Source organism: Saimiri boliviensis, chromosome 2 (genome assembly GCF_048565385.1).
Source record: "Saimiri boliviensis isolate mSaiBol1 chromosome 2, mSaiBol1.pri, whole genome shotgun sequence".
NCBI classification, from domain to species: Eukaryota; Metazoa; Chordata; class Mammalia; order Primates; family Cebidae; genus Saimiri; species Saimiri boliviensis.
Window position 1 is genome coordinate 189827297 of NC_133450.1, and position 25750 is coordinate 189853046.

The 25750-nt window shown below is 42.8% G+C and overlaps 1 protein-coding gene across 2 annotated transcripts in view; it reads left to right on the forward strand.

Annotated features, from left to right (window-relative positions):
* The window catches only part of FRMPD1 (FERM and PDZ domain containing 1), a 106151-nt gene that overhangs the window by 61647 nt on the left and 18754 nt on the right, over positions 1 to 25750 (forward strand). For both annotated transcript variants that reach the window (XM_039475299.2, XM_074395060.1), the window contains 5 exons: positions 5471 to 5628; positions 6455 to 6557; positions 9395 to 9440; positions 17617 to 17724; positions 22171 to 22266. In XM_039475299.2, the coding sequence (XP_039331233.1) occupies positions 5471 to 5628; positions 6455 to 6557; positions 9395 to 9440; positions 17617 to 17724; positions 22171 to 22266 (511 nt within the window). The remainder of the gene's footprint in view (positions 1 to 5470; positions 5629 to 6454; positions 6558 to 9394; positions 9441 to 17616; positions 17725 to 22170; positions 22267 to 25750) is intronic.

Below are 25750 nucleotides of genomic sequence, written 5' to 3' on the forward strand. Positions count from 1 at the left end.
ATAGAGGTGTTTGTAGTAATCTTTAATGGTAGTTTGTATTTCTGTGAAATCGGTGGTGATATCTTCTTTATTGTTTTTTATTGCATCTATTTGATTCTCTCTCTTTTCTTTTTTATTAATCTGGCTAGCGGTCTATTTTGTTGATCTTTTGAAAAAGCCAGCTCCTGGATTTATTGATTTTTTGAAGGGTTTTTTGTGTCTCTGTCTCCTTCAGTTCTGCTCTGATCTTAGTTATTTCTTGTCTTCTGCTAGCTTTTGAGTTTTTTTTTTTATCTTGCTTCTTTAGCTCTTTCAATTTTGATGATAGGGTGTCAGTATTAGATATTTCCTTGCTCCTCATGTGGGCATTTATTGCTATAAATTTCCCTCTAGACACTGCTATAAATGTGTCCCAGGATTCTGGTATGTTGTGTCTTGTTCTCATGGATTTTGAAGAACATCTTTATCTCTGCCTTCATTTCATTGTTTTTCCAGTCAACATTCAAGAGCTAGTTGTTCAGTTTCCATAGAGTTGTGTGGTTCTGAGTTCATTTCTTAATCCTGAGTTCTAATTTGATTGCACTGTGGTCTGAGAGACTGTTTGTTATGATTTCCATTCTTTGGCATTTGCTGAGGAGTGATTTACTTCCAATTATGTGGTCAATTTTAGAGTAAGTGTGATGTGGTGCTGAGAAGAATGTATATTCTGTGGATTTGGGGTGGAGAGTTCTGTAGATGTCTATTAGGTTTACTTGGTTCAGATCTGAGTTCAAGTCCTGGATATCCTTGTTAATTTTCTGTCTCATTGAACTGTCTAATATTGACAGTGGAGTGTTAAAGTCTCCCACTATTATTGTGTGAGAGTCTAAGTCTCTTTGTAGGTCATTAAGAACTTGCTTTATGTATCTGGGTGCGCCTGTATTGGGTGCGTGTATGTTTAAGATCATTAGCTCTTCTTGTTGCATTGATCCTTTTACCATTATGTAATGCCCTTCTTTGTCTCTTTTGATCTTTGTTGGTTTAAAGTCTATTTTATCAGAGACTAGGATTGCAACTCCTGTTTTTGTTTTTTGTTTTGTTTTGTTTTTTTGTTTGTTTTTTTTTTTTTTTTTTTTTTGCTCTCCATTTGCTTGGTAAGCCTTCCCCCATCCCTTTATTTTGAGCCTATGTGTGTCCTTGCATGTGAGATAGGTTTCCTGGGTACAGAACACCAGCAGGTTTTGATTTTTTATCCAATTTACTAGTCTATGTCTTTTGATTGGGGCATTTAGCCCATTTACATTTAAGGTTAATATTGTCATGTGTGAATTTGATCCTGCCATTTTGAGGCTAGCTGGTTGTTTTGCCCATTAGTTGACAGTTTCTTCATTGTGTTGATGCTCTTTACCATTTGGTACATTTTTGGAGTGTCTGGTACTGGTTGTTCCTTTCTATGTTTAGTGCTTCTTTCAGGAGCTCTTATAAGGCAGGCCTGTTGGTGACAAAATCACTCAGCAATTGCTTGTTTGCAAAGGATTTTATTTCTCCTTTGCTTATGAAGCTTAATTTGGCTGGATATTAAATTATAGGTTGAAAGTTCTTTTCTTTAAGGATGTTGAGTATCAGTCCCCACTCTCTTCTGGCTTGTAGGGTTCCTGCTGAGAGATCTGCCGTGAGTCTGATGGGCTTCCCTTTGTGGGTAACCTGACCTTTTTCTCTGGCTGCCCTTAGCATTTTTTCCTTCATTTCAACCCTGATGAATCTGATGATAACCCCCCTGCCTTGGGGTTGCTCTTCTTGAGAAATGTCTTTGTGGTGTTCTATTTCCTGGACTTGAATGTTGGCCTTCCTTGCTAGGTCGGGGAAGTTCTCCTGGATAATATCCTGAAGAGTGTTTTCCAGCTTGGATTCATTCTCTCTGTCACATTCAAGTACACCTATCAAACATAGATTGGGTCTTTTCACATAATCCCGTATTTCTTGGAGGCTTTGTTCATTTCTTTTCACTCTTTTTTCTCTAGTCTTGCCTTCTCATTTTATTTCATTGAGTTGATCTTCAGTCTCTGATATCCTTTCTTCTGCTTGGTCAATTTGGCTATTGAAACTTGTGTATGCTTCATGAAGTTCTCATGTTGCATTTCTCAGCTCCATCAATTCATTTATATTCTTTAAGCTGTTTATTCTTGTTAGCATTTCATCAAACCTTTTTTAAGGTTCTTAGTTTCTTTGCATTGGGTTAGAACATGTTCTTTTAGCTCACAGAAGTTTGTTATACCCACCTTCTGAAGCCTGTTTCTGTCAATTTATCAGACTCATTCTCCATCCAGCTTTGTTCCCTTGCTGGTGAGGAGTTGTGATCCCATTGAGGAGGAAAGACATTCTGGTTTTTGGTGTTTTCATCCTTTTTGTGCTGGTTTCTTCCCATTTTTGTGGATTTATCTACCTGTGGTCTTTGTAGTTGGTGACTTTTGGATGGGGTCTCTGAGTGGATGTCATTTTTGTTGATGTTGAAGTTATTTCTTTCTGTTTTTTAGTCTTCCTTCTAACAGTCAGGCCCCTCTGCTGTAGGACTGCTGGAGGTCCACTCCAGACCCTGCTTGCCTGGGGATCACCTGCAGTGGCTACCAAACAGTAAGGGTTGCTGCCAGTTTCTTCTTCTATTATCTTCATCCCAGAAGGATACCCACCAGATGTCAGCCTGAGCTCTCCTTTATGAGGTGTCTCTTTGGATATACAGGGATTGGGGAGCTGCTTGAGGAGATAGTCTGACCCTTATAGGAGCTCAGGTGCTGTGCTGGGAGCTCCGTTGTTCCATTCAGAGCTGCTGGGCAGGTGTATTTAAGTCTGCTGCAGCAGAACTCATAAATGCCTTTTTCCCCAGGTGCTCTGTTTGGGGAAGGTGGGGCTTTATTTATAAGTTCCTGACATGCTGCTGCCTTTTTTCAGAGCTGCCCTGCCCAGCAAGGAGGTAGCCTAGTCACAGTCTGCCAGCAGAGGCGTTGCTGAGCTGCCATGGGCTCTGCCCAGCTGCTGTGTTAACTTCCTTGTAGTTTTGTTTACAGAAGTATAGTTAGAACTGCCTTAGTAATGGTGGTCTGCCTCAGTAATGGCAGACTTCCTCAGTAATGGTGGATTGCCTCAGTAATGACGATGCCCTTCCCCCCGCAGAGCTGGACCATCCTGGGTCCAGCTGCACTTGCTGTGAAACTCTCAGTCCAGAGCTTTTCAGATTGCTGGTCTTTGTGGAGGTGGGATCTGCTGAACCAGATCACCTAGCTCCCTGTTTCAGCCCCCATTTTTTCAGTTGAATGGGCAGCTCTGTCTCCCAGGTGTTCCAGGAGCCAGTTGAAACAGCTGCCCATATTTGTGTGAGGTTTTGTGCTGAGACCCTCTGCGCCAGCTGAAACAGCTGTGCTGGAAACTCATGGCACTTTTCAGCCTGGGAATTTCCTGATTTGTGGGCAGTAGAAACTCGTTTGGAAATGCGGTGATCACTTACCCTCTGCGTTGTTGTTGCTGGGAACTGCACTCCAGAGCTGTTTCTATTCAGCCAGCCATCTTGGATCTGCCCTTTTTTTTTTGGTATTTTTAGAAGAAACAAGGCCTTTCCATATTGCCCAGGCTGTTCTTGAACTCCTAGACTCAAGTGATTAGCCAGCCTCGGCCTCCCAAAGTGCTGGGATTACAGGTGTGAGGCACCACACCTGAAATGTCAAATGTCGAATTTTGACTTTTAGTATAGAGTATTATTTATGTATTTAGGAAGACCCTTTATAGCTTTAAATGTTTTTTTAAAAATCAGGAAAAGGCTGGGTACGGTGGCTCATGCCTGTAATTCCAGCACTTTGGGAGGCCAAGGGGGCAGATCACGTGAGCTCAGGAGATGGAGACCAGCCTAGGCAGCATGGTGAAACACCTTCTCTACTAAAAATACAAAAAAATTAACCAGGTGTGGTGGCATGAGCCTGTAGTCCCAGCTACTTGGGAGGCTGAGGCATGAGAACCACTTGAACTCTGGAGTTGGGGGCTTCAGTGAGCTGAGATCCTTCCACTGCACTCTAGCCTGAGTGACAGAGGAAGACCCTATCTTAGAATAAATAAATAAATAAATAAATACAAAAAAAAAAAAGAAAGAATAAAAAAACATCAGTAAGAGCTATGGGTTTTATTCTGTGTGAATTTTCGGTTTTCAGTTTCTTTTCTCTCATTGGGTCTCTGCTGCCCCAACTCAGTATTACCTGCATGCTGACCCAGAAGAGAGACTCTCTCTGCTTCTAAGTTGTGTGGGCTGGATCGTCTGTTCATACAGAGCCTACATTTGCTCTAAGCCAGGGCCTGCGGAGCTCCTTGGTGGATAATGTACACGAGACTTTGGACTTGGGCTTTTCCCCTGCATTTGGCTCTGTGAGGCTGTTTTTCCTGTTTCCGGATCCTTGTTGAAATTGGAGATCATTATAAATGAGAGAGAGATGATTTTCAGATAAGTGAGGGCCTATTGCATTAGGCAGGGTTCCTGACAGTGTTTAGTAAATGGATGAGAATAAATGATAGACCTTAACTGCAGAGCCCCAAGAGAGCAGTTACTCCTTCACATTTCTGTTGTTTATAATGACAGTAAACACCTCATCCCATCACTCTTTGACCTTCCTCAGAAAGAACCACTGACTGTTAGAGGGAAAAATATTTGCCACAGACAAATGAAGAATAACTTGTAACTCACTTTGTGGTTTCTCTCTGAGAGATAGAAAATAGAACTTTCCTGCTTTTAAAGAACATACATGTTTTAAAGATAGATACAGAGGGAGTCCTTGCCATCCAGGGTTTTATATTGGAATCCTTGCATTTACAAAGCTCAAAGGGAAGCAAAACTCATCATAAACAAACAAACAAAAAAATCACCAAAGGAAAAAAATCTTGCTATAAAATGATCCGTTGTCAAACATCTGAACCTGACAACTGCTTGTTTCCATTCACAGTCCATGTTTTTCCTCTCCTGTCCCTCTGATTCCAGCAATACGTCCTGCCTGGGATGCCCATCTGCCTGTCCTTCCGTCAGTCCATCCATTCATTCATTGATTCACTTAGGAGCAGTTATTGAATATCTTCTCTGTGCCAGGATCTGGGCTGTATAGGTACACCCTAGACATGCCTCACAGTGCAGTACAAATGCCACCTCTTCGAAGTACCAGATACATCCCTGATTTGCTATTCTCTGCCCTACCAAGTTGAAACTGTTCTCCCCCATCTCTGTGCATCCATAGTACTTCATGGGTGCTTTCTAGATATTTAGCATAAGCTCGTTGAGAATGCCTGGCTATATGACTTCCCCTTTAGAGGACAGCCTTAAGTTCTGCTAGTGGGGTTTGTGTCTTATTTGTTTCAAGGGGCAAATTGATATCTACTCAGCTCTGCATCTTTCTCCAACACTGGGGCGGACCCAGTTCATGACCAACAGCTGGAATCTTCTCTTTCTTTCTTTTTTTCTTTTTTTTACGTATTCTTTCTATTCTAGGGCTAAGGTTGCTGCAGCTGATGGGCCCCCCAGGAACCCAGCTCAGACCCTCATCCCTGTGCGGCACACAGTAAAGATAGACAAAGACGCCCTCCTTCAGGACTATGGATTTCACATTTCCGAGAGCCTTCCCCTAACAGTGGTGGCCGTCACAGCAGGTAGGGGATGCCTGGGAAATGAAAAAGGAGTTTGGCTTCTTCAGGGGAAATAGCCCTGAATCTCCCCCGATCTCTCTATCCTATTGCAAAATGCAGAAAAGTCTGCCCTAGGAAGTTAGAAAAGGCATTTCTAATTCTGTCTTGGGCTTTGTACTTCACTTTGATGCTGGGAGGGAGGAAGCCCCCCGTGCACCTGCTGCTCCAAAGCCCAGGCTCCCACTGGCCTTGGCCAGGGCTTTGCCCACCCGTGACTCACTGGCTGGTCTCAGGGGCAGTGAAATTATCTGGCTAAGCCAGCCCTCCTCTTTGAACCCCACATAATCCTAGCTGGGGAGACTTTCTGGTCAGACAGTAGTAGAAACCTGATTTGTCTTCACTTGAACCTTGTGAAATATAGGCTGTACCAGGGTGAAGAGGAGCAGATGGGGAAAGTCCAGTGCTTTTTTCAAACTTGAGGTGTGTTAATCTGGGATTTGTTAAAATGTGTTAATTTCTATTTACACATACATACACACCAGAGTTCATTAGAGATGAATGGAATAGATTTACTGGCCAACTCTGTTGATTTAGAAGGTTTCTGCTAGTTTTCTTTCTCAGGACAGTCTTCTAACATCCCTGGAAGTTGGTTATAGATGATAGGTACATTATCCATGATTTGTAAACAAGAAAATTAGGATCTGCATGAGCCCAAGCCTGACTGAAGGTAGGGGAGTGAGCCAATACCTCTGGGGACCGGATCAGGCTGTCATTTTTGCTGTGCTGCTATTACACATGGAGTCTGGGTCCTCCCGGCATGAGCACCAATTACTTATTTTCTGTCCAACAGGAGGCTCTGCTCATGGCAAGCTTTTCCCTGGTGATCAGATCCTCCAAATGAACAATGAGCCTGCCGAAGACCTTTCCTGGGAACGTGCAGTCGATATTCTCAGGTACTAAATAATCTTCCATCATCTACAGAATTGTACAGGTTATCAAAGAGCAAAGTTGGTCAACAGGAATGCCATAACTGATCCCCTGATTTTAATAAGGCTAAAGTCTATTTTAAAGCAGCAAGGACAGCCTCGTTTTAGAGTTCCAACTCTATCTATTAAGATGGCTTCTTGGTGGTGGCTGTTACAGTCCACTCTCTCTCACTTGCCTACAAAAGAGCATGGGAGGCACAGAGTGCTATATTTGTCAAACCCCTGCTATGGCCAAGACACCGTGCTGGGCACTGCAGGAATGTAATGATCGTAAATAACACATAGCCCCTATCCTCTAAGGATTTATAGGCACATTGTAACACATGCCAAAGATTGAGCTAAACTGGTATCAGATCTGTTCTTCTTTATCCCTCTTGATATCTCTTCTTAAATGTAATTGCAGGTGCATCTTGGTTGGCATATATGTAGTTTCACTGATGTAGCACCTCCAAACCTTCTGCCTGGTGTCATTGTGACTTATGGAAATGCCTTGCTTTCTACCTAGACAATGATTTCTTGAGACCAGGGCACAGTGAGTGCTCAGTTCAATGAATGACTATGGTTAGTGCTGGGAATTAGCAACCCAGATTTTAAGATGGAGGAGTACCATTGATAGGAGTAAAGAGGACAAGCAGACATTTTATGGCCGCATGCAAGCTTTGGCTTTTACATTTTTTACTCAACATTGTTCTAATGACTAACATACAGAGAGGTGGGAAATAGAGGTAGGTGAAAACTAACTTGAAGATATATATGTAGTTCAGTTTGTGCTTTTGTATGAATGGCTTATCTGGCTTTTGGGTGGTATTAATTTGTTTTTTTCCCTGTTTTGATCTGGGGTCTTGCTATGTTGCCCAGGCTGCTCTCAAACTCTTGGGATCAAGTGGTCTTCCCCTCCCAGCTATTCAGGTGGCTGAGACAGGAGAATCTCTTGAACTTGGGAGGCAGAGGTTGCAGTGAGCCAAGATTGTGCCACTGTACTCCAGCCTGGGCAACAGAGTGAGACTCTGTCTCAAAATAAAAGAAAAAAGAAAAAGAAAAGCTGAGGAAATATGCTGTAAATGCTGGAGAGTCCTCCAACTTGCTCAGAAGTTGTAGGTCGACAAAACCAAGAAGGGCCCAGAAGTATTTCAGTTGTGTCTTTAATGCTGGGTAAAATTTAGTCCAAAAGATGGAGGTGAAGTGTGATTCAGGCAAAGGGGTAAGCAGAGCAACAGGGTGGGAGTAGGGGCTGCTGAGCAGTTCAGTTTGCCTGGAGAAAAGTTCTAAGAAGTGCAGTCCAGATGATAGAGGGTCTTGAATGCCAGCACAGCACATTTCAGTGTGATTTGATTCTCCCCCTGGAAGGGCAGGCAGTTGAAGGCTTCTGAGCAGGGCTGTGTGACATGAGGTGTGCTGCGCATCTATGCCCTCTGCTGTGTTTTGCATGTGAGAATCCCAGGATTTCAGCTTAGTTGCCAGTATCTAAAAAGAGCATGTATTTTTCAGTGTCATATGTAAAAGGAAAAACACAAAGCAAAACAAAATGACACAACAATGCAAGAAAACATCCCAAATTCCTCCCAATACTGGGAGGCTAATACGTCCTTTAGAGCACTTGCGCTTTGGTTTATTGTGATTTATCTCAGAAAAGGCCTATTCTTATTTAAAATGGAAAATAGGAAGTCCCCAGACACTTAGGCATCTTAGGCTGAGTTTATCCATTTGAGGAAATAACTTACCAGCAGCAATTGGCCTAAATGTTCATATTGCAAGAAGTCAAATGAAATTATTTTGCAAACTGCTTCTCTACGTAGCAATGGCAAAGAGAAAGGAAAATATGAATCCATTTTCTCTGTTCTGCCTGATAATATAAAGTAGAGGTTTGGCAGTTATCTGGTTGATTGGATCACTTTTGAAATCTAAGAGCTGATGCAAGACAAGAGATGTCTACTGTCTTGATTACATGATTGGGCTCATTACACTGACATTGTGCGCAAACACCATCAACTCTTTGGCTTTCATCTGATAAATGTTACCCACAGACATTCATTCTATTTAGTGAAATGTTTAGCCTGTGTTTTCTGAAATAGCACCCTAAGTTATCTGTGTTATTGCCATGTTTTGTATTAAAAAAATTTGGGGGACATAAATCTAACTAGTATCCACTGGATGAGTTCTTCATTGTATGGGACTAAATTAAGGCTAAGTGCCTTAATAAATATTGTGGCTCTAGATATAGGCTAGATGGTGGAGGTGGACATAGGAAGATTTCTTCCAGGTAGGGGAGCTCTCTGGGTCAGTTTAAGTTTCTTTGCAGGTTGTTACATTTTCTAGTTTTGCTGAGCCAAAAAAGCTAAGGCAGGCTGGGTTCAGTGCCTCACGCCTGTAATCTCAGAACTTTGGGAGGCCGAGATGGGTGGATCGCCTGAGGTCAGGAGTTCAAGACCAGCCTGACCAACATGGAGAAACCCCATCTCTACTAAAAATACAAAATTAGCTGGGTGTGGTGGTGCATGCCTGTAATCCCAGCTACTCTGGGGGCTGAGGCAGGAGAATCGGTTGAACCCAGGAGACAGAGGTTGCAGTGAGCTGAGATCGTACCATTGCACTACAGCCTGGGCAACAAGAGCAAAACTCCATCTCAAAAAAAAAAAAAAAAAAAAAAAAAAAAAAAAAAAAAAGCTAAGGCAAAGGAGGCTGCTTGGTACTAATTCTGCCAATCTTTTTGACCCTAACACACATGCTCACACATGTGTACATGCACATGCATCTATCCCACAGAACATCTAAATGTTTTTGTCTTTATTCTTTCTTTTTTTCAGGGAAGCGGAAGATTCTCTTTCAATCACAGTTGTTCGCTGCACATCGGTAAATCTCCTCTGTGTCCTGTGTGTTAGTTTCACCATTCTGGCCCTAAGACCCTGTTCCCCCAGAGGAGATCCCTCATAAAGTCAGCAGGGAAGACAAAGAGTGGAGGGTGAGAGCTGCCTGGCAGGGGGTGGCCAGTCAGTCCATGTTATCTGAAGACCTCCACCATGCAAATACAATGGAGGAAACAGATATGGTGCAGGCCTCAGGAACTGATGGTCCAGTGGAAGAGATACAACTATGATTGGGCACAGCAGGATGAAGATGAGTTTAAAACAGGTTTGAGTGGTATGACTTTGGGCAAACTATTTAGTTTTAGTTTTCACTTTTGTAAAATAGTGGTCATGACAATAACTGCCTTGTCTCTCTAATGGGTTGTTAGAAGGACTGAATGAGATGTTGGACATGCAAGTGTGTTTATCAGCTCTGAGGCTCACCACATGGCACACCGTGGTGTAGATGATGCACAGGGAGGAAGTGGCAATCCGAAACCACCACAGGCTGAGGAGCCCTTTATGTGTTATTTAGGGAAAGTATATAATCAAATTTTCAAAAGAAAGACTACCAATGAGAAAGTTTTTTAAAAGTTGACAGAACATTTTCATTGTGAGAAATTTCAATATGTACTTCTTAGCCTTGGCCACAAATAGACCAAAAGAAAAAAAGAGGGGCATAGAGAATTTTAATAATGCATTTAATAATCTGATCTAATTGACCGCATTCCAGGCTGCCAAGAAAACTCAATAAACTCCCCAAATGAAAAACTGTGCAGGTCCCTCTTTCTGAATATAATAAAATAGAAGCTAATAACTATTAAAAATTTAATTAAAAACCATTCAGCCATTTGGAAATAAACATGTAATTTCCTAAGTAAAGATGGAGTCAAATAGAAAAAGCAAAATTATCATTATAGAATATTGAGAAAATAATTGAAAATTAGACCTGTACTTTTTTTTTTTTTGAGATGGAGTCTCATCCCGTCGAGCATGCTGAGTGCAATGGCACTATCTTGGCTCACTGCAACCTCCACCTCCTGGATTTAAGCAATTCTCCTTCCTCAGCCTCCCAATTAGCTGGGATTACAGGCGTGTGCCACCATGCCCAGCTAATTTTTGTATTTTTATAAAATTTTTTTAACAGATGGGGTTTTGCCATGTTGGCCAGGCTGGTCTTAAACTCCTGACCTCAGGTTATCCACCTGCCTTGGCCTCCCAAAGTACTAGGATTACAGCTGTGAGCCACCATGCCCAGCCAGAACTCTACTTCTTCAAACTAATTATGGGGCCAGGTGCAGTGGCTTATGCCTGTAATTTCAGCACTTTGGGAGGCTGAGGTGGGTGGATCACAAGGTCAGGAGTTGGAAACCAGCCTGACCAACAGGGTGAAACCCCATCTCTACTAAAAATAAAAAATTAGCCAGGTGTGGTGGCAGGTGCCTATAATCCCAACTACTCAGGAGGCTGAGGCAGGAGAATTGCTTGAACCCAGGAGGCGAAGGTTGCAGTGAGCCAAGATCATGCCATTGCATTCCAGCCTGGGTGACCAGAGCAAGACTCTGTCTCAGAAAAAAAAAGAAACCAATTATGTACAGTGGAAGCTATATTCAGAGTAAAATTCATAGCCTTAAGTATTTTTATCATTTAATACAGCAATAAAGCAATTAAATATTCAGTGCAAGAAGTTAGAAAAAAAGATTGATAAACCAAACATAAAGCAGAATAAAGTAACAAAAATTAAAATATAAATGATCCTCTGAAAAACAAAGATTGTAGTGTTGATAAATCCAAGGGCTATTTCTTTAAGGACAAAAGTTACATAAAATACACAAACCTTAAGGAAAAGAGATATGTGAGCCTCACGTGGAGGAAACTAGAATATTACTGATATATATATAGAAAAAATCTGGCTGGGCATGGTGGCTCACACTGGTAATCCCAGCACTTTGGGAAGCTGAGGCAGGCAGATCACAAGGTCAAGAGATCGAGATCATCCTGGCCAACATAATGAAACAAAATATAAATATATATTTATATTTTGTGAAAAACATAGCATTCCAAATTAGTGGGAGAAAAGGCAATTATTCAAGAAATCAAACTTGGATGTTTGTTTAAGTGTTTGGAAAAAGTACAGTCTCTAAAAATGCAAACAACATGGATCGATGTCTGTCTGGCCATAGGCTGTAGAAAGATTGCCTATGCATTTAAAGTGTGGAAGGAAGCACAGTGGAACAAAGGGGATTTGATCTTGTGAAAATATAAACCTTCCGTGGTCCAAACACTTCATAACACTAGAAAGCCGAGAAATTGTCTCTTCTCTGTATTTGAGAAGTGTTATATTTTGTTTTTATTTCTTGGAAATAGAGTAGGAAAAAAGCCATCTAATTAGGATAAAGATGTTTGCTGTAAATATGTCAGACCAAGTATTTTATGTATAGATAAATGGAATTTCTTCTATTCTTTTTTTTTTTTTTTTTTTTTTTTTTGAGACAGAGTTCCTCTCTTGTTACCCAGGCTGGAGTGCAATGGCACGATCTCGGCTCACCGCAACCTCCGCCTCCTGGTTTCAGGCAATTCTCCTGCCTCAGTCTCCTGAGTAGCTGGGATTACAGGCACGTGCCACCATGCCCAGCTACTTTTTTGTATTTTTAGTAGAGACGGGGTTTCACCATGTTGACCAGGATGGTCTCGATCTCTTGACCTCGTGATCCACCCGCCTCGGCCTCCCAAAGTGCTGGGATTACAGGCTTGAGCCACCGCGCCCGGCATTTCTTCTATTCTTAACAGAATTTGTCTATTAAATAATGTGAAACCAATCTGGAAACAGGGAAATCTAATCAGTATACATGGTAGTGCAGGTGTTAGGATGTCCTTTTTATTTAGCTGCTTATCGTCTCATTGGAGAGTATCTTAATTTTAATTAGGCAGGTTTTTTCCTACTCTGTTTCCAAGAAATGAGCAAAAGCAAACAATGTAAGGAGTGAGGGAAACAGCATAGAGCTAAATCCTTTAAAAAATAAAAAGTATGGGAAGATGAAAATTGGTATGTGTCCAGTACCACTCCTGAGATTCCTACAAGATTTTTCAGGAAGAGAGGAACGTAAATACTGTGCTCTGGAGGTCTCTCAGGGAGAACTGGCATTAGCCCAGTCTATGGCCACCAGTGCCTCTGAGACATGTCCTAAATATTGGCTAGCCTGCTCCTGGGCCTCTCACCAGAACTGCCCCGAAGAATGAATGAATGAATGAATGAACACATGAATGAATGAATTTATTTGAGATGGAGTTTCTTTCCATCTCAATGGAATGCAATGGTGCGATCTTGGCTCACTGCAGCCTCTGCCTCCTGGGTTCAAGTGATTATTCTGCCTCAGCCTCCTGAGTAGCTGGGACTACAGGCACACACCACCATGTCCAGCTAATTTTTGTATTTTCAGTAGAGACAGTGTTTCACCATGTTGGCCAGGATGGTCTCAATCTCTTGACCTTGTGATCTGCCCACCTCGGCCTCCCAAAGTACTGGGATTACAGGTGTGAGCCACTGCACCTGGCCTATTTATTTATTTTTGAGACGAAGTCTTGCTCTATCACCAAGTCTGGAGTGCAATGGTGCAATCTCAGTTCACTGCAACCTCCACCTCCCAGGTTCAAGCAATTCTCCTGCCTCAGCTTCCCAAGTAGTTGGGACTACAGGCATGCACCACCATGCCTGGCTAATTTTTATATATTTTAGTAGAGACGGGGTTTCACCATATTGGCTGGGCTGGTCTCCAACTCCTGACCTCAAGTGATCTGCCTGCCTCAGCCTCCCAAAGTGCTGGGATTACAGGTGTGAGCCACTGCATGTGGCCCCAAAGAATTTTAAAAACATTGCAAAAATGATCATACATGTCTTGCTTTAGCAAGGAGGCTCATTGTTGTCGTGGTAGATTCTTGGAGTCCTCAAATTACTTGAAATTGATTAGGAATGATAAAATCCACAGTTGCACCATTAATTACTGCTTCTCTAGACCACTGAATTGTACTGGTTTCAATTTGTAGATCTGTATTGTTTATATTCATTGTCTATAATACATTATTTGTAATAATATTAATGCCAGTATTTAATGTCTTATTTAATTTGCACCAAAAGGAAATGCTATGAGGAAGATATACTCATTATCTCCCTTTTACAGATGAGGACACCATGGCCTCACACGCCCATGGTCTCACGTGCAGAAATCAGTGAAGCTGGGTTGTTTTCCAGTAGACTCCAGAACCCACATTCCTTAGCATTATGCTATTGTACCTCTGTAAACCCTGCTGCCTTCATGAGTGACATTGTGTAGCCCAGGGCAGAGGGTATTGCAAAAAGATATAGGAGTGTTTTCCAAAGGGTCCCTTTCAGTGCCCTTTTAAACATTAACTCTTTGTTCAGCAAAAAACATGTACAAAGAGATTTTATCAGCTGAGGTCTGCTGCTTTCCAATGAATTAATTTAGAATCCAGGAAGAGCTTAGAAGTTCTAGAATAATGAGTAGCTCATATCCTTTGAATTGTCTCTTTAAAATATTAGTTGACTGGGCCGGGTGTGGTGGCTCAAGCCTGTAATTCCAGCACTTTGGGAGGCCGAGGCGGGTGGATCACGAGGTCAAGAGATCGAGACCATCCTGGTCAACATGGTGAAACCCCGTCTCTACTAAAAATACAAAAAATTAGCTGGGCATGGTGGCACGTGCCTGTAATCCCAGCTACTCAGGAGGCTGAGGCAGGAGAATTGCCTGAACCCGGGAGGCGGAGGTTGTAGTGAGCCGAGATCGCGCCATTGCACTCCAGCCTGGGTAACAAGAGCAAAACTCTGTCTCAAAAAAAAAAAAAAAAAAATTAGATGACTGAAGTGGGTGTAAGGAGGTGGTTTATAATATGTTCCAGATGCCAAGATATGCAGGATGGCAGAGCTGATGTTCAGGTATAATAGTACAGGAACCACAGTGGGGGCTGTGTGTTGGGCACTTTCATGTTGGCATGTTTTTTTCCCAAAGCAGCCAGTTTCATGGTTGGGTGGGCCCAAATGTAAGAATGGCCCTTCTTCCCTGTGACTCCCACCAACTAGTTCAGAGCAAGTCCACTTTGTATGAAATGGCAAAGATTTGGAAAAGTATCTTCTCTAGGCTAAATAACTGTTCCATCAGTGATTCCTCATAGATGTGTTTTTCTGAATTCTCACTTCTCTGAGAGCTTTCTGGACAGATTCCAATTTCATGATGACACTCCCAAATAGTGACACCCAGAAAGAAACACAGTTCCACCAGTGACCAATGCTGAGTATCATGGGGAATGGATATGCACCAAGAATGCTGGTAAAGCCCCAAACTGGGTCAACATTTTAGCAGGCTCCATCACACTGTCAGCTTGGGTGAAACTGGTGACAAACGAAATACTGAGCTGGCTTTTAAATGAGTAGCTTCCAAGCCAGGTCCCTTAAATCCCATGCTTGCGCAATTGATATTTTGGGTGCTCAGTGCCACACTTCACATTAATCCCTGTCATGTTGCCTTTGCCCAGTGCTCTGGCGTGCCGAGATTTTACACTCAGGGAATTGTGGGGCTGAAAGGCCTATTTGTGCAGTTGACAGCTGTAGTCGTTCTCCCTTCCTGTCAGGAACCCTCCCCTTCCTAAGTCTACTCCAATTCCTTCAGTTTCCTGCCAGTTGATTTTCTTGAGCACGATCCAGCTCTGGGACTAATTCAGGATTTATCTCCTGAAGGTGAGAGACAACAGTGGTTTCTTCCTGCAGATTCCTTTCCTCTCTGCCTCTCTCTTCTGTTCTGCCCCTGATTTCTTATTCCTTTGAGTCTGTAGGCTGGTGATGGTTGTACCTGTTGCTTTGACCACTCCCTTCATCTTGTTCCCTGCAGCTCTCGACAGCTCAACTCCTTATACCGTCTTATATATATATATATATATTTTTTTTTTTTTTGGTGATTTCCTGGCCTTTGACCCATAGCTATCTCGGTCCTTAAGTTTCCCATGCATCCCTCTTTTAGATTCCCAGTTCCTTGACCTTGCCCCCCCAAAATTCTTGCTGCCTGATATCTGATGACACCTTGCAGCTCTGTCCTTCACAGGTTTGGCAACTTCATTTTCTATGGCTTCAACCAAGACATTGCTAAACATCACTGTTGAGGATTGAGCCAAAGGGAGACTAAGTTACTGAGTTAGAAATCAGGACTGTTTTGGGTGTACGTCAACTAGTGTATGAACCCAGCTAATGGCACTGCATCTGGCCTTTTCCACAGGGGGATTTATAGGAGACTTTATCCAATGCTTTGCAAGAATGAAGGAATACTACTATATCCACAGAACCCTGGTCTACCAATATGGACTCCTATCTTCAAAGGAAAAATGAACTTGGTTGGCTCTGACTTGTTCTTGTTAGCTCATATTGGCTGTTAGTGATCACTGTCTTAAAGCTCTCTGACCATCTCTTATCTTGGATTTTGCCAAGAATCTTTTATGTATGTATGTATGTATGTATTTATTTATTTGAGCCAGAGTCTTACTCTATCAGCAGGCCGGAGTGCAGTGGCACCATCTCAGCTCACTGCAAACTCCATCTCCTAGATTAAAGTGATTCTCCTGCCTCAGCCTCCCGAGTAGCTAGGACTAAAGGTTTGTGCCACCACACTAGGCTAATTTTTGTATTTTTAGTAGAGATAGGGTTTCACCATGTTGGCTAGGCTGGACTTGAACTCCTCATCTCAGGCGATACACCTGCCTTGGCCTCCCAAAGTGCTGGGATTACAGGCAGGAGCTATGCACCCAGCCTGATTTTGCCAAGAATTAATGATAGACTTACCAATATGTGTTTTCCTAAATCCTCCATATTCATTTTTTTGAAAACTTGTTATTGGACCATCTTTAATCTCCTAACATTTCTTCCATTCTGTGTTTCATGAATGATACCAACTTACATATAATAGGTCAACAAGCCCTCTAGATTCAAGTGGTATGGGAGTCTTGAACTCATTTGAAGCAATCTAATAGGCTTATCACTAATTTTGGGTTGTAACTTTTTTTCTTACTCCTTCTATCCCTTCTCTAATTTCTACAGGTGTACTTCTCTGCAAACATTATGATTTCTCCTCTTTTCTACTAATTGTTTTGTTTTAAAACAAATTATATACTTGAGATGTTGAGTCATAGTCATGAATCCTGTCATGCCAAGGTTCTAGTTACCCGTGAGGATCACATTTATCTTTTTGCCTTAAAATTTCAGGGCTCCTTGTTCATTTCATGTACTTCATGGCTTTGGGCAGTTGGTATTTGAGTCTATGAAGATTGTTTCCAGCTGTTTCCCTGATTGCTGTTATGTATCTCTTCTCCCATCTTCACAGAACATGGCCCAGAGTTTCATCTTGGTACTCTTACACATGTAAACATTCTAGAGGCTGGCCTAAAGGACTGTCCACACCAAGGGACATAGGATGTTAGGCTGGAAAATAGTGTGTCAGGATTTCATCCAGGAAGGTCACAGCCTGTTGGTCTAGAAGATCATGTAACATGCTCTTCAGCAAGTGTCACAGTTTGGCTTGATATGATCAAGTCCAAAGGCTTCACCAAATACTCATACCAACCTGTACTGACTCTTTACTTCTGGGAAAAGAGGGTACCTCCCAAAAGATAAGAGCAAAGTGGGGCCAAGGATAAGTCATAAGGGTCAGAGTTTCAGGGAATCCTGTCTAACTGCTATATTGTGCAGATGGGAAGACTCTGAAGGCCAGAGAGGGGCCAGGACTGGGCCAAAGTCACGGAGTTATTTTGTTGTGCTTTACACACTCATGTGGTTTTCTTTCATAAGAATTTGTGTTTGAGATGGTTCTCACAACTATTGAGGAGTAAAACATGAGTTGGAATTCACATCTTCCTGTTCACAGGGCAGGACCTTTTGTCTTCATCATATCCCAGCTATTTTGCTCCCATGTTGAATTTCCAACTATTCTCAGGCATGTGAGAGCATTATCTGGCTTGGGATCCCTAGATTTTATTAAAATACCTTTAATGGGTTATTATTCTTTCCTGTGGGTTTAAACTGAATCTGCAACAGCTATCAAAGTTTCTGTTTTTAAGAAATGAGAAGCTAGTTATCCAAGCTTTTATGAAAGTGCTGCTTCAGAATGCATCATATTGATATTTTACAGGGAGTCCCGAAATCGTCCTTCCTGACCGAGGAGAAGAGAGCCAGGCTGAAGACCAACCCTGTGAAGGTGCACTTTGCTGAAGAAGTGCTCATCAGTGGACACAGCCAGGTGTGTCACTAGTCAAGGGATTGAAATTGCTCTTTATGAAGCTAGGAAGCTGCCTTCTGGCACATAACTCCCTGAACCTCTGGAATCCCACAGCACAGAGAGGATGCAGAGGTGCACTGTGTTTGCAAGAGGTTTTGTGCACCCTCCCTGCCAGATGCCTGCAGACCCTGGACTGGGAGAGCTGGTGGGAGCTCTGGGCCCTGGGTGGGGACTGGGAAGAAGAGCACTGAGTATGGCTCTCTATGTTCTGTGACTCCATTCTTCTGCCCATGAAATTTCAACAGATTCCACTAGTTAATTTCTCATTTTGCATCTTCAAATTTATTACTCCCTCTGAAGGTGATCTATTGATAATAATGCCAGTGGCGATGGGATTGCTTTTTATTTTTAAGAGCACATCATCTACTGAACCTCTCTATTATGTGACCTAACTTTGCGTGTATACAGTCCTTAGTTATCACAATACCCTGCAAGGGAGGTATTTTAACAAAAGAGGAAGCAGAGGCTAGAGAAATTAAGACACTTAACCTCTAAGATCACATAGCAAGAAAATGCAGGAGCCCAGGCCCACGTAACTTCAGTTCTTTGGTTTTTCACTATGATGTGCTGTCTAGTTCTTTTTAATATGGAGAGACCCAGGGTTGGGGGTTCAGAAGACAAATTTGTAATGGGAAAATGTGGCTAGAGTTTGATTTTAATGTGGAGTGTTGGATAAAAGGCATATTTATTCATAATTTACACATTTCCCCCAGTAGTCTATAACTATTGCCATTCTGAATTTCTTAATATTAGACTTAGAAACTTTAAAGTCAAAACTTGTCCTTATCTGTTCTCCTCACCATAGAGACCAGCAAAGGCCATGGGAGTAGGAGGGGGTGGGGTCTACCACCATTTTAACAAAGGATCCAGGTGACCTGGTCCACATCTACAGAGCCCTTATTTTCTACCTGCCCTGCTACTTAATAGAGCACACCTTCAGATAGACTTGAGTGAGAAAGGTGGACTTGCTCAGGAAGGGGCCAGTGGGAGACCTAATGCTTTATTCAGAAAACACCTGTTAGTCAGCAATATTTGAGTCATGTCTGTGAAATTGGATTGAACCTCTTTAGAAAATTAAGTTTAGATTTGGCCGGGCATAGTGGCTCATGCCTGTAATCCCACCACTTTGGGAGGCCAAAGAAGGCTGATCACCAGGTAGTGATCGAGACCAGCTTGGCCAACATGGTGAAACCCCATCTCTACTAAAAATACAAAAATTAACTGGGCGTGGTAGCACACACTTTTAGTCCCAGCTACTCGGGAGGCTGAGACAGGAGAATCGCTTGAACCTGGGAGGCAGAGGTTGCAGTGAGCCAAGATCGCACCACTGCACTCCAGTGTGGGCTACAGGAGCAAGACTCCATCTCAAAAAAAAAGAAAAAGGAAAATTAAGTTTAGATTCAACACATGACTCTTCAAGTCATGCACAGTGATGAGTAGTGAGGGTGAGAACCAGCATAACAGGTAGAGAGTAAAGGCACTACAGGTGTGGACAGGGTCACTTGATTGATTTGTTTTAATGGCCATGACTTCCTATTCACTGCTGTCTATATTGAGGGGACCATATAAGGACAATTTTCACCTGAACTGGCTACAAAACTGGCTTTGAGTTTTGGTGGGGGTGAGGAGTTTAAAGGACAAGGTTCTAAAAAGGTGTCCCCAGGAAGACTTGGAAGGTTGGGATACCTCAGGGAATCTTTGGGAGTCTCTGCATCAGTCACACAAGGCAGAGATGGCAAAACCAGGAAGAGTTCATCCCTGTGACCTGCCTATTCCTCCTTTCAAGTGCTTAAAGGCTGATAAAATTGGCCGTTAAACTTTTCCCCTTGGAACATAGTAAGACTGCCTTCGGATACGTAATCACTGTGTTAAGAAGGATCTGAGGTAGTAAACCGACATTTGAAATATATTTGACTTTGCTCACAGTTACACAAATACAAAGGAAAAAATATTAAAAGGTATAACTTCATACTTAGCAAATGAGCACAAATAGAGAAAAACTGTAAGCCCCAATGCTGAGAAAGTAATTACAGTCTTGCACTACTGATGGCTTTATAAATTGGCTTAAATTTTTTGAGGTGAAAAAAAACCAAAATTTAATGACTGCCATAAAAAATGACCCAAAGATTGCATTCCTATTAGTCAATTCAATAATTTAAATGAAAATCCGTATATTTAAAGATATCTGTAGTATCAACATTATAAGTAGCTCCCAAAATGGGAAAAAAAATACTCTATTGTCTAGGGCAGAGGAATTGTGAAATCAATTCTGATATTTCAACTCAATAGAATATTATAAAGCCATTAAAATTATAAGTATAAAGCCCACCTAAAATTGTATATGAAATGTTTATTGGGTAGAAAATGAACATAGCATCATCCATATTAGATTATTGCAGCTCTCTAAAAACTTTTTACAGATACAGATAAAAATTGTAAGAAGCCTTAGAGGAAAGTAAGTGGTGGTAGTTATGTATTGTTGTTATGAATATATCTTTTGTAAACCTTTTAAATCACAAAGAAAGTACTAAGGAAAAAAATCCCCACTTGGGAAACCCCAAAATTAAGATTTCTAAACACCCAAAGCCACAGAATTAAGATGGCAGCAGAGTAAGCAGTCTGAAATCCCTCATCCTAATGTAATGTGAAATGGCACTGGAATATGAACATCTTCCTTTTTCCTCCATAAAAACATTGTGTTTTTTAAAAAAGTTATAAACCCAGGAGACAGAGGCTGAAGTGAGCTGAGATCATACTACTGCACTCCAGCCTGGGTGACAGGGTGAGACTCTGCCAAAAAAAAAAAAAGTTACAGAGAGTGATGATTGTGAGTCTTGCTTAGAAGATACAAGAACCTTTATATTTAGAAGATTCAGTATTCTCATCTGAAAAACCTGAAAGGTTTTTTTAGAAAAAGATTATAAACTTTTTTTACCCAGGTGGGCTTTATACCCAAATTCTTTATAGAGATGAGTGCCGGGGGCCAATTCTTGCTCAAATCTTGGGTATTCTAAAATCCCTCTGTGCTTCTGGAGGACACCAGCCCCAAGGGTCCTTTGTATTTGCAAGCAAACACTCAGAAGTCACTTCTTATGAGGGCTGGGAGATTCTCTAAAACCCTCTCCTGCCTCATCCCAGGAGCTCTAGCTGGCATGGGGCCACCAAACACAGACTAGTCCTGTGCCTTTTGCCCAAATAGCCCTACAAGAGTGGGTCCCTTAGGGAACCTCACACATCTAGGTGATAGTTGGGGTGAGTGTATTGGAGAGCATCCCTCTCTGCCCTTTGGTGATATTTCATTATAGGGAATGCAGCAATAAAAGGAGGATAAGAGAGGCTCCCCTACCCTTCCCCTCCCACCCCAGTCCTACAACGTAGAGTCTCGGAATCTCTGAAAGGCCCATGTTGAACAGCATGCATGCTGGTCATCTGGCTTGCCAAATTGCATCCCATAAGAGTGCAACCAGCAGTGAAATGTTAGCTGACGGTCATGAGACATCACACAGGCTCGTGCGGTGCAATCAGTATGCTTGTGGAAGGGCTCACTCTTCTCCACCATTTGTCATACCTAGCAGTCCTCATGGGTATCCCTTGACAATGCATGCCTGTGCATTGAAGAAATTCCCAAGCGCCAAGAAGCAACCCCTGACACGGTGAGGTTAGGGAGGATCCTCCTCTCCAAACCAGGCAGGATCAGACAGCCAAGGATTTGTCATACCCAGGGCCAGGAAAGGTGTGACTGGGATACAACAGGTCAGGCACAGTGGCTCATGCCTGTAATTTTAGTATTTTGAGAGGCCAAGGCAACCAGAACACTTGAGGCCAGGAGTTCGAGACCAGCTGGCCAACATGATGAAACCCCGCCTCTACTAAAAATACAAAAATTAGGCCAAGCACAGTAGCTCAGGCCTGTGATCCCAGCACTTAGGGAGGCTGAGGTCAGTGGATCACCTGAGGTCAGGAGTTCAAGACCTGCCTGGCCAACATGGTGAAACCCCATCTCTGCTAAAAAATACAAAAATTAGCAGGGCATGGTGGCATGTGCCCGTAGTCTCAGCTACTCGGGAGACTGAGACAGGAGATTTGCTTGAACCTGGGAGGCAGAAGTTGCAGTGAGCTGAGATCGTGCCACTGTATTCCAGCCTGGGTGACAGAGTGAGACTCTGTCTCAAAAAAAAAAAAAAAAAAAAAAAAAAAAAAAAAAAAAAAAAAAAAAGCTGGTCGTGGTGGCAGGTGCCTGTAATCCCAGCTACGTGAGGCTGAGGTGGGAGAATTGCTTGAACCCAGGAGGCAGAGGTTGCAGTGAGCAGAGATTGTACCACTGCCCTCCAGCCTCGGTGACAGAGTGAGACCCTGTCTCCAGAAGAAAAGAAAACAGGGATACAACAATACTTTTGTGTTTTACAGGGTAATTCTCTGCTGTGTATGCCCAACGTGCTCAAGCTATACTTGGAGAATGGACAGACCAAAGCTTTCAAGTTTGAAGCAAACACAACCGTGAAGGTATTAAGAATAAACTTGAACCTCTTTTCTCAGGAGAATGTTCTGGCTGCTAGGACCCTCCAGGCATCTTGCCCTGCATCTGCCTTGGTGGTCTCACAAGCACCATGGTCCCTGTAATATGAGCCCCTATAATAATAAGCCAAGTACCATGTTATGTCATTTAGTTGCACAACCATCCAGAAAGATAGTATTTTTACCATCATCTTAACTGGGTGGGGGTTAGAGGGTGGGAATCAGGAATTAGAGAGATTAAGTGATTTGCCCAAAGGTCAGATTAGAACTCTTAAACCTTCACCCATAACCACCAGGCTTCCCTGCTATTTGTCTGCTACTCTACCTGCTACCCCAAACACTAGAGCAGCTGAAAACCCAGGTGAGAAGTCAGGAAAGGTCCAGGCTCTGCCTTTTCTGTTCTTTGTTAAAGTCAATTGGCTGGGCACAGTGGCTCACGCCTATAATCCCAGCACTTTGGGAGGCTGAGATGGGCGGATCACCTAAGGTTGGGAGTTTGAGACCATCCTGGCCAACATGGTGAAACCCCGTCTCTACCAAAAATACAAAAATTAGCCAGCACAGTGGCATACGCCTGTAATCCCAGCTGCTCAGGAGGCTGAGACAGGAAAATCACGTGAGCCCAGGAGGCAGAGGTTGCAGTGAGCTGAGATCATACCACTGCATTCCAGCCTGGGTGACAGAGCGAGATTCCGTTTCAAAAATAAATAAAAAATAAAAGTCGATTGAACTTATCCTTTACAAGTTTCCCCATATGAGATTCTCAGAGGGGCTACTGAGCTTAGTCAAGTGTGGTCTCTGTCTTCAGAAGTTGGCAGTCTAGTTTAGGGAGGGTGGACATTCAGGGAATGCCCAATAGTCCACAGTAGGATGAAATGAGGGCTGTGTGCGAGGTGAAGAGTACCATCTGTTCCAGCCTGTCCGGACATCAGACAAGGCTTGGGAAAGAAGCTGGACCTGCGTTGAGCTTTGGAGGACAACTAAGATTTCAACAAGGGCCGGTAGGGACAGGGCAGTTGAGGGTAGGGTACATATCAATCAGAGAGTCGCATGAACTAATGCAGAGAGCCAGAAAAATGGGCATTGCCCAGGAAATAGCAAACTGTTTAGCAGGACTGGGGCACAGGCTGTTTTCTTGTGGGAGGAGTGGCTGGGAAGAGCCTCAAATGCCAGGCAACAACGGAGCTTGACTTTTATTCATAGATAATAACGTATGGTGCCAACAGTTCTTGAACAAGGGAGTAAATAGTGTTAGAGCGAAGCTGTAGTGAAGAAGCAAAGCTGTTTAAACATAAAAACCGTGTAAGAGGAAACATTGAGCCCAGCTCTTCTGGTACAAGGGGGAGAGCAGGTTCAGGTAGGCCAGTGCCACTACAGGTGATCAACAGTAGCCAAGACACACGTGCATACACAGACATTCACACAGTACACTCACACATGCACACGTGTGCACACATATGTACAATGTACATACACCTACACGCACACATGTAGTGTTTCTCTCTGGCACCTTCATTTGGCAATTCCTACAGCTGCTCCAAATGCTCTATTCTATTTCTTCCTAAATGTGACTTAGAAGATGCTGGAGAAGGGCTTTCTGAACCAGGGGAACTCCAAGCCTGGAGGAGGAAGGCGAGAGAGGAATAGACTTTAAGTGTTAACTACACACCAGGCACTCTTCCTCGGCACTTCCTTATATACAGTCTCATTTAATGCCCTAGCAACCTTGTGAAGTAACTAGTTATCCCCACTTTGCAGATGAGAATACAGGCCCAAGAGGCCCAGAGTTGTCAAGGTCAGCTAGCTCAGAACTGGCTTCAAACTTGGTCTGTTTTTGAACTTTGTGCTGGATCTTGTCACTCTGCCATTCTGCATAAAAGGGAAGTTTTGCAAATGAATTAGACAAGAGTTCTACTTTCGTCATCTTTGATCAGAGGGGTTACTGATTGGATTGGAATGGAAGAGTTCTTTAAAGCAAGTCCTCCTTTGGTGGTCAAAAGGACTTTGAGGTAATTTACAATAAAGGCCCACATTACAGGGAAATTAAACTTCAGATGATAGAGAGAGTTGGGGAAATGAACAAGGACTTAGCCAGTATAATACTGGTTAATCTTACTTATCTGTAGTAGCCAAATTTTTTTAAAGCAAAGCCTTTAGCTGTTTATGACACAGAGAGCAGTAGATATAAATAAATCTTACGAGTGAAAAAAGGAAAAAATGCTGTCAGCTCATCAGTGACTTCTCTTCCCCTTTCCCTTACCAAGGGAAGAAAAGTTCTTATATTAGAAAACCCTCTTTCTCTAAATCAGGAAAAAGATATGTCATTTGACCAGTAAACATTTATTTACACTTTTTGTGTGCCAGGCATTTCTGTATCACCAACAACTTGGCAATAAATTACCCAGGAGCCAGGTTCAGTGACTCACGCCTGTAATCCTAGCACTTTGGGAGGCCGAGGCAGTTGGATCACCTGAGGTCAAGAGTTTGGGACCAGCCTGGACAACATGGTGAAACCCTCTTTCTACTAATAATACAAAAATTAGCCAAGCATGGTGGTATACACCTGTAGTCCCAGCTACTTGGGAGGCTAAGGCAGGAGAACCGCTTGAACCCGGGAGGCAGAGGTTGTAGTGAGCCGAGATTGCACCACTGCATTCCAGCCTGGGTGATGAGAGCGAAACTCTGTCTCAAAAAAAATTAAATTAAATAAATAAACAAATGAATAAATAACCCAGGGTTACACTCTTAGGAAGCCTGGAGTCTTGGGGTGGGGCTACGGTGAGGAGATGAGACCTGGACACAACTCACAGTGAAATGAGGTACAGTGTGTTTCAGATCATGAAAGCGGGACAGAAGCCATGTGGTACAGGCTCAGGGAAGAGCAACTTATGGCTGGGTGACAAGAAAAGGCCTCTGGGGGAGTGGAGTGGTAGCCTGCATGGCAGACTCAGAAAGATAGATGGGCTTTTGACTGGAGTGGGCCAGGAGTGATGTGTGAAGGCAACATCCAGGCATGGGGAACAGTGCCAACAAAGATCCAGAAATGGGCAAGTTTGACAAGTGCCTGGGGCTTGTGGGCAGAGTGCACTGGGATAAGCAGCAGAACGTAAAGTGGGAGAAGTAGGTTGGCACCTGATACCTTGAGAGCCTTGAATATTAAGCTGAGGAGTTTGGATTTTGGCCAGTGGGCCATCAAGAGCCACTGAATGTTCTTGAGCAAGGGAGAGCATGCTTAGTACAAGGCTTAGACAAATTCCTCTAGATCAAGAGTCAGCAAACCTTCTGCAATGGGCCAAACAGTGAATATTTTAGGTTTTGCAGGCCACAGGATCTCTGTCATAGTTATTCAACTCTGCCATTGTAGCAATTGCACATGGCTATACTCCCATAAAACCTTAATTACAAAAATAGGCAGTGGGCTGGATTTGCTCGACAGGCTATGGTTTGCCAACCTTTGCTCTATGTGCAAGGT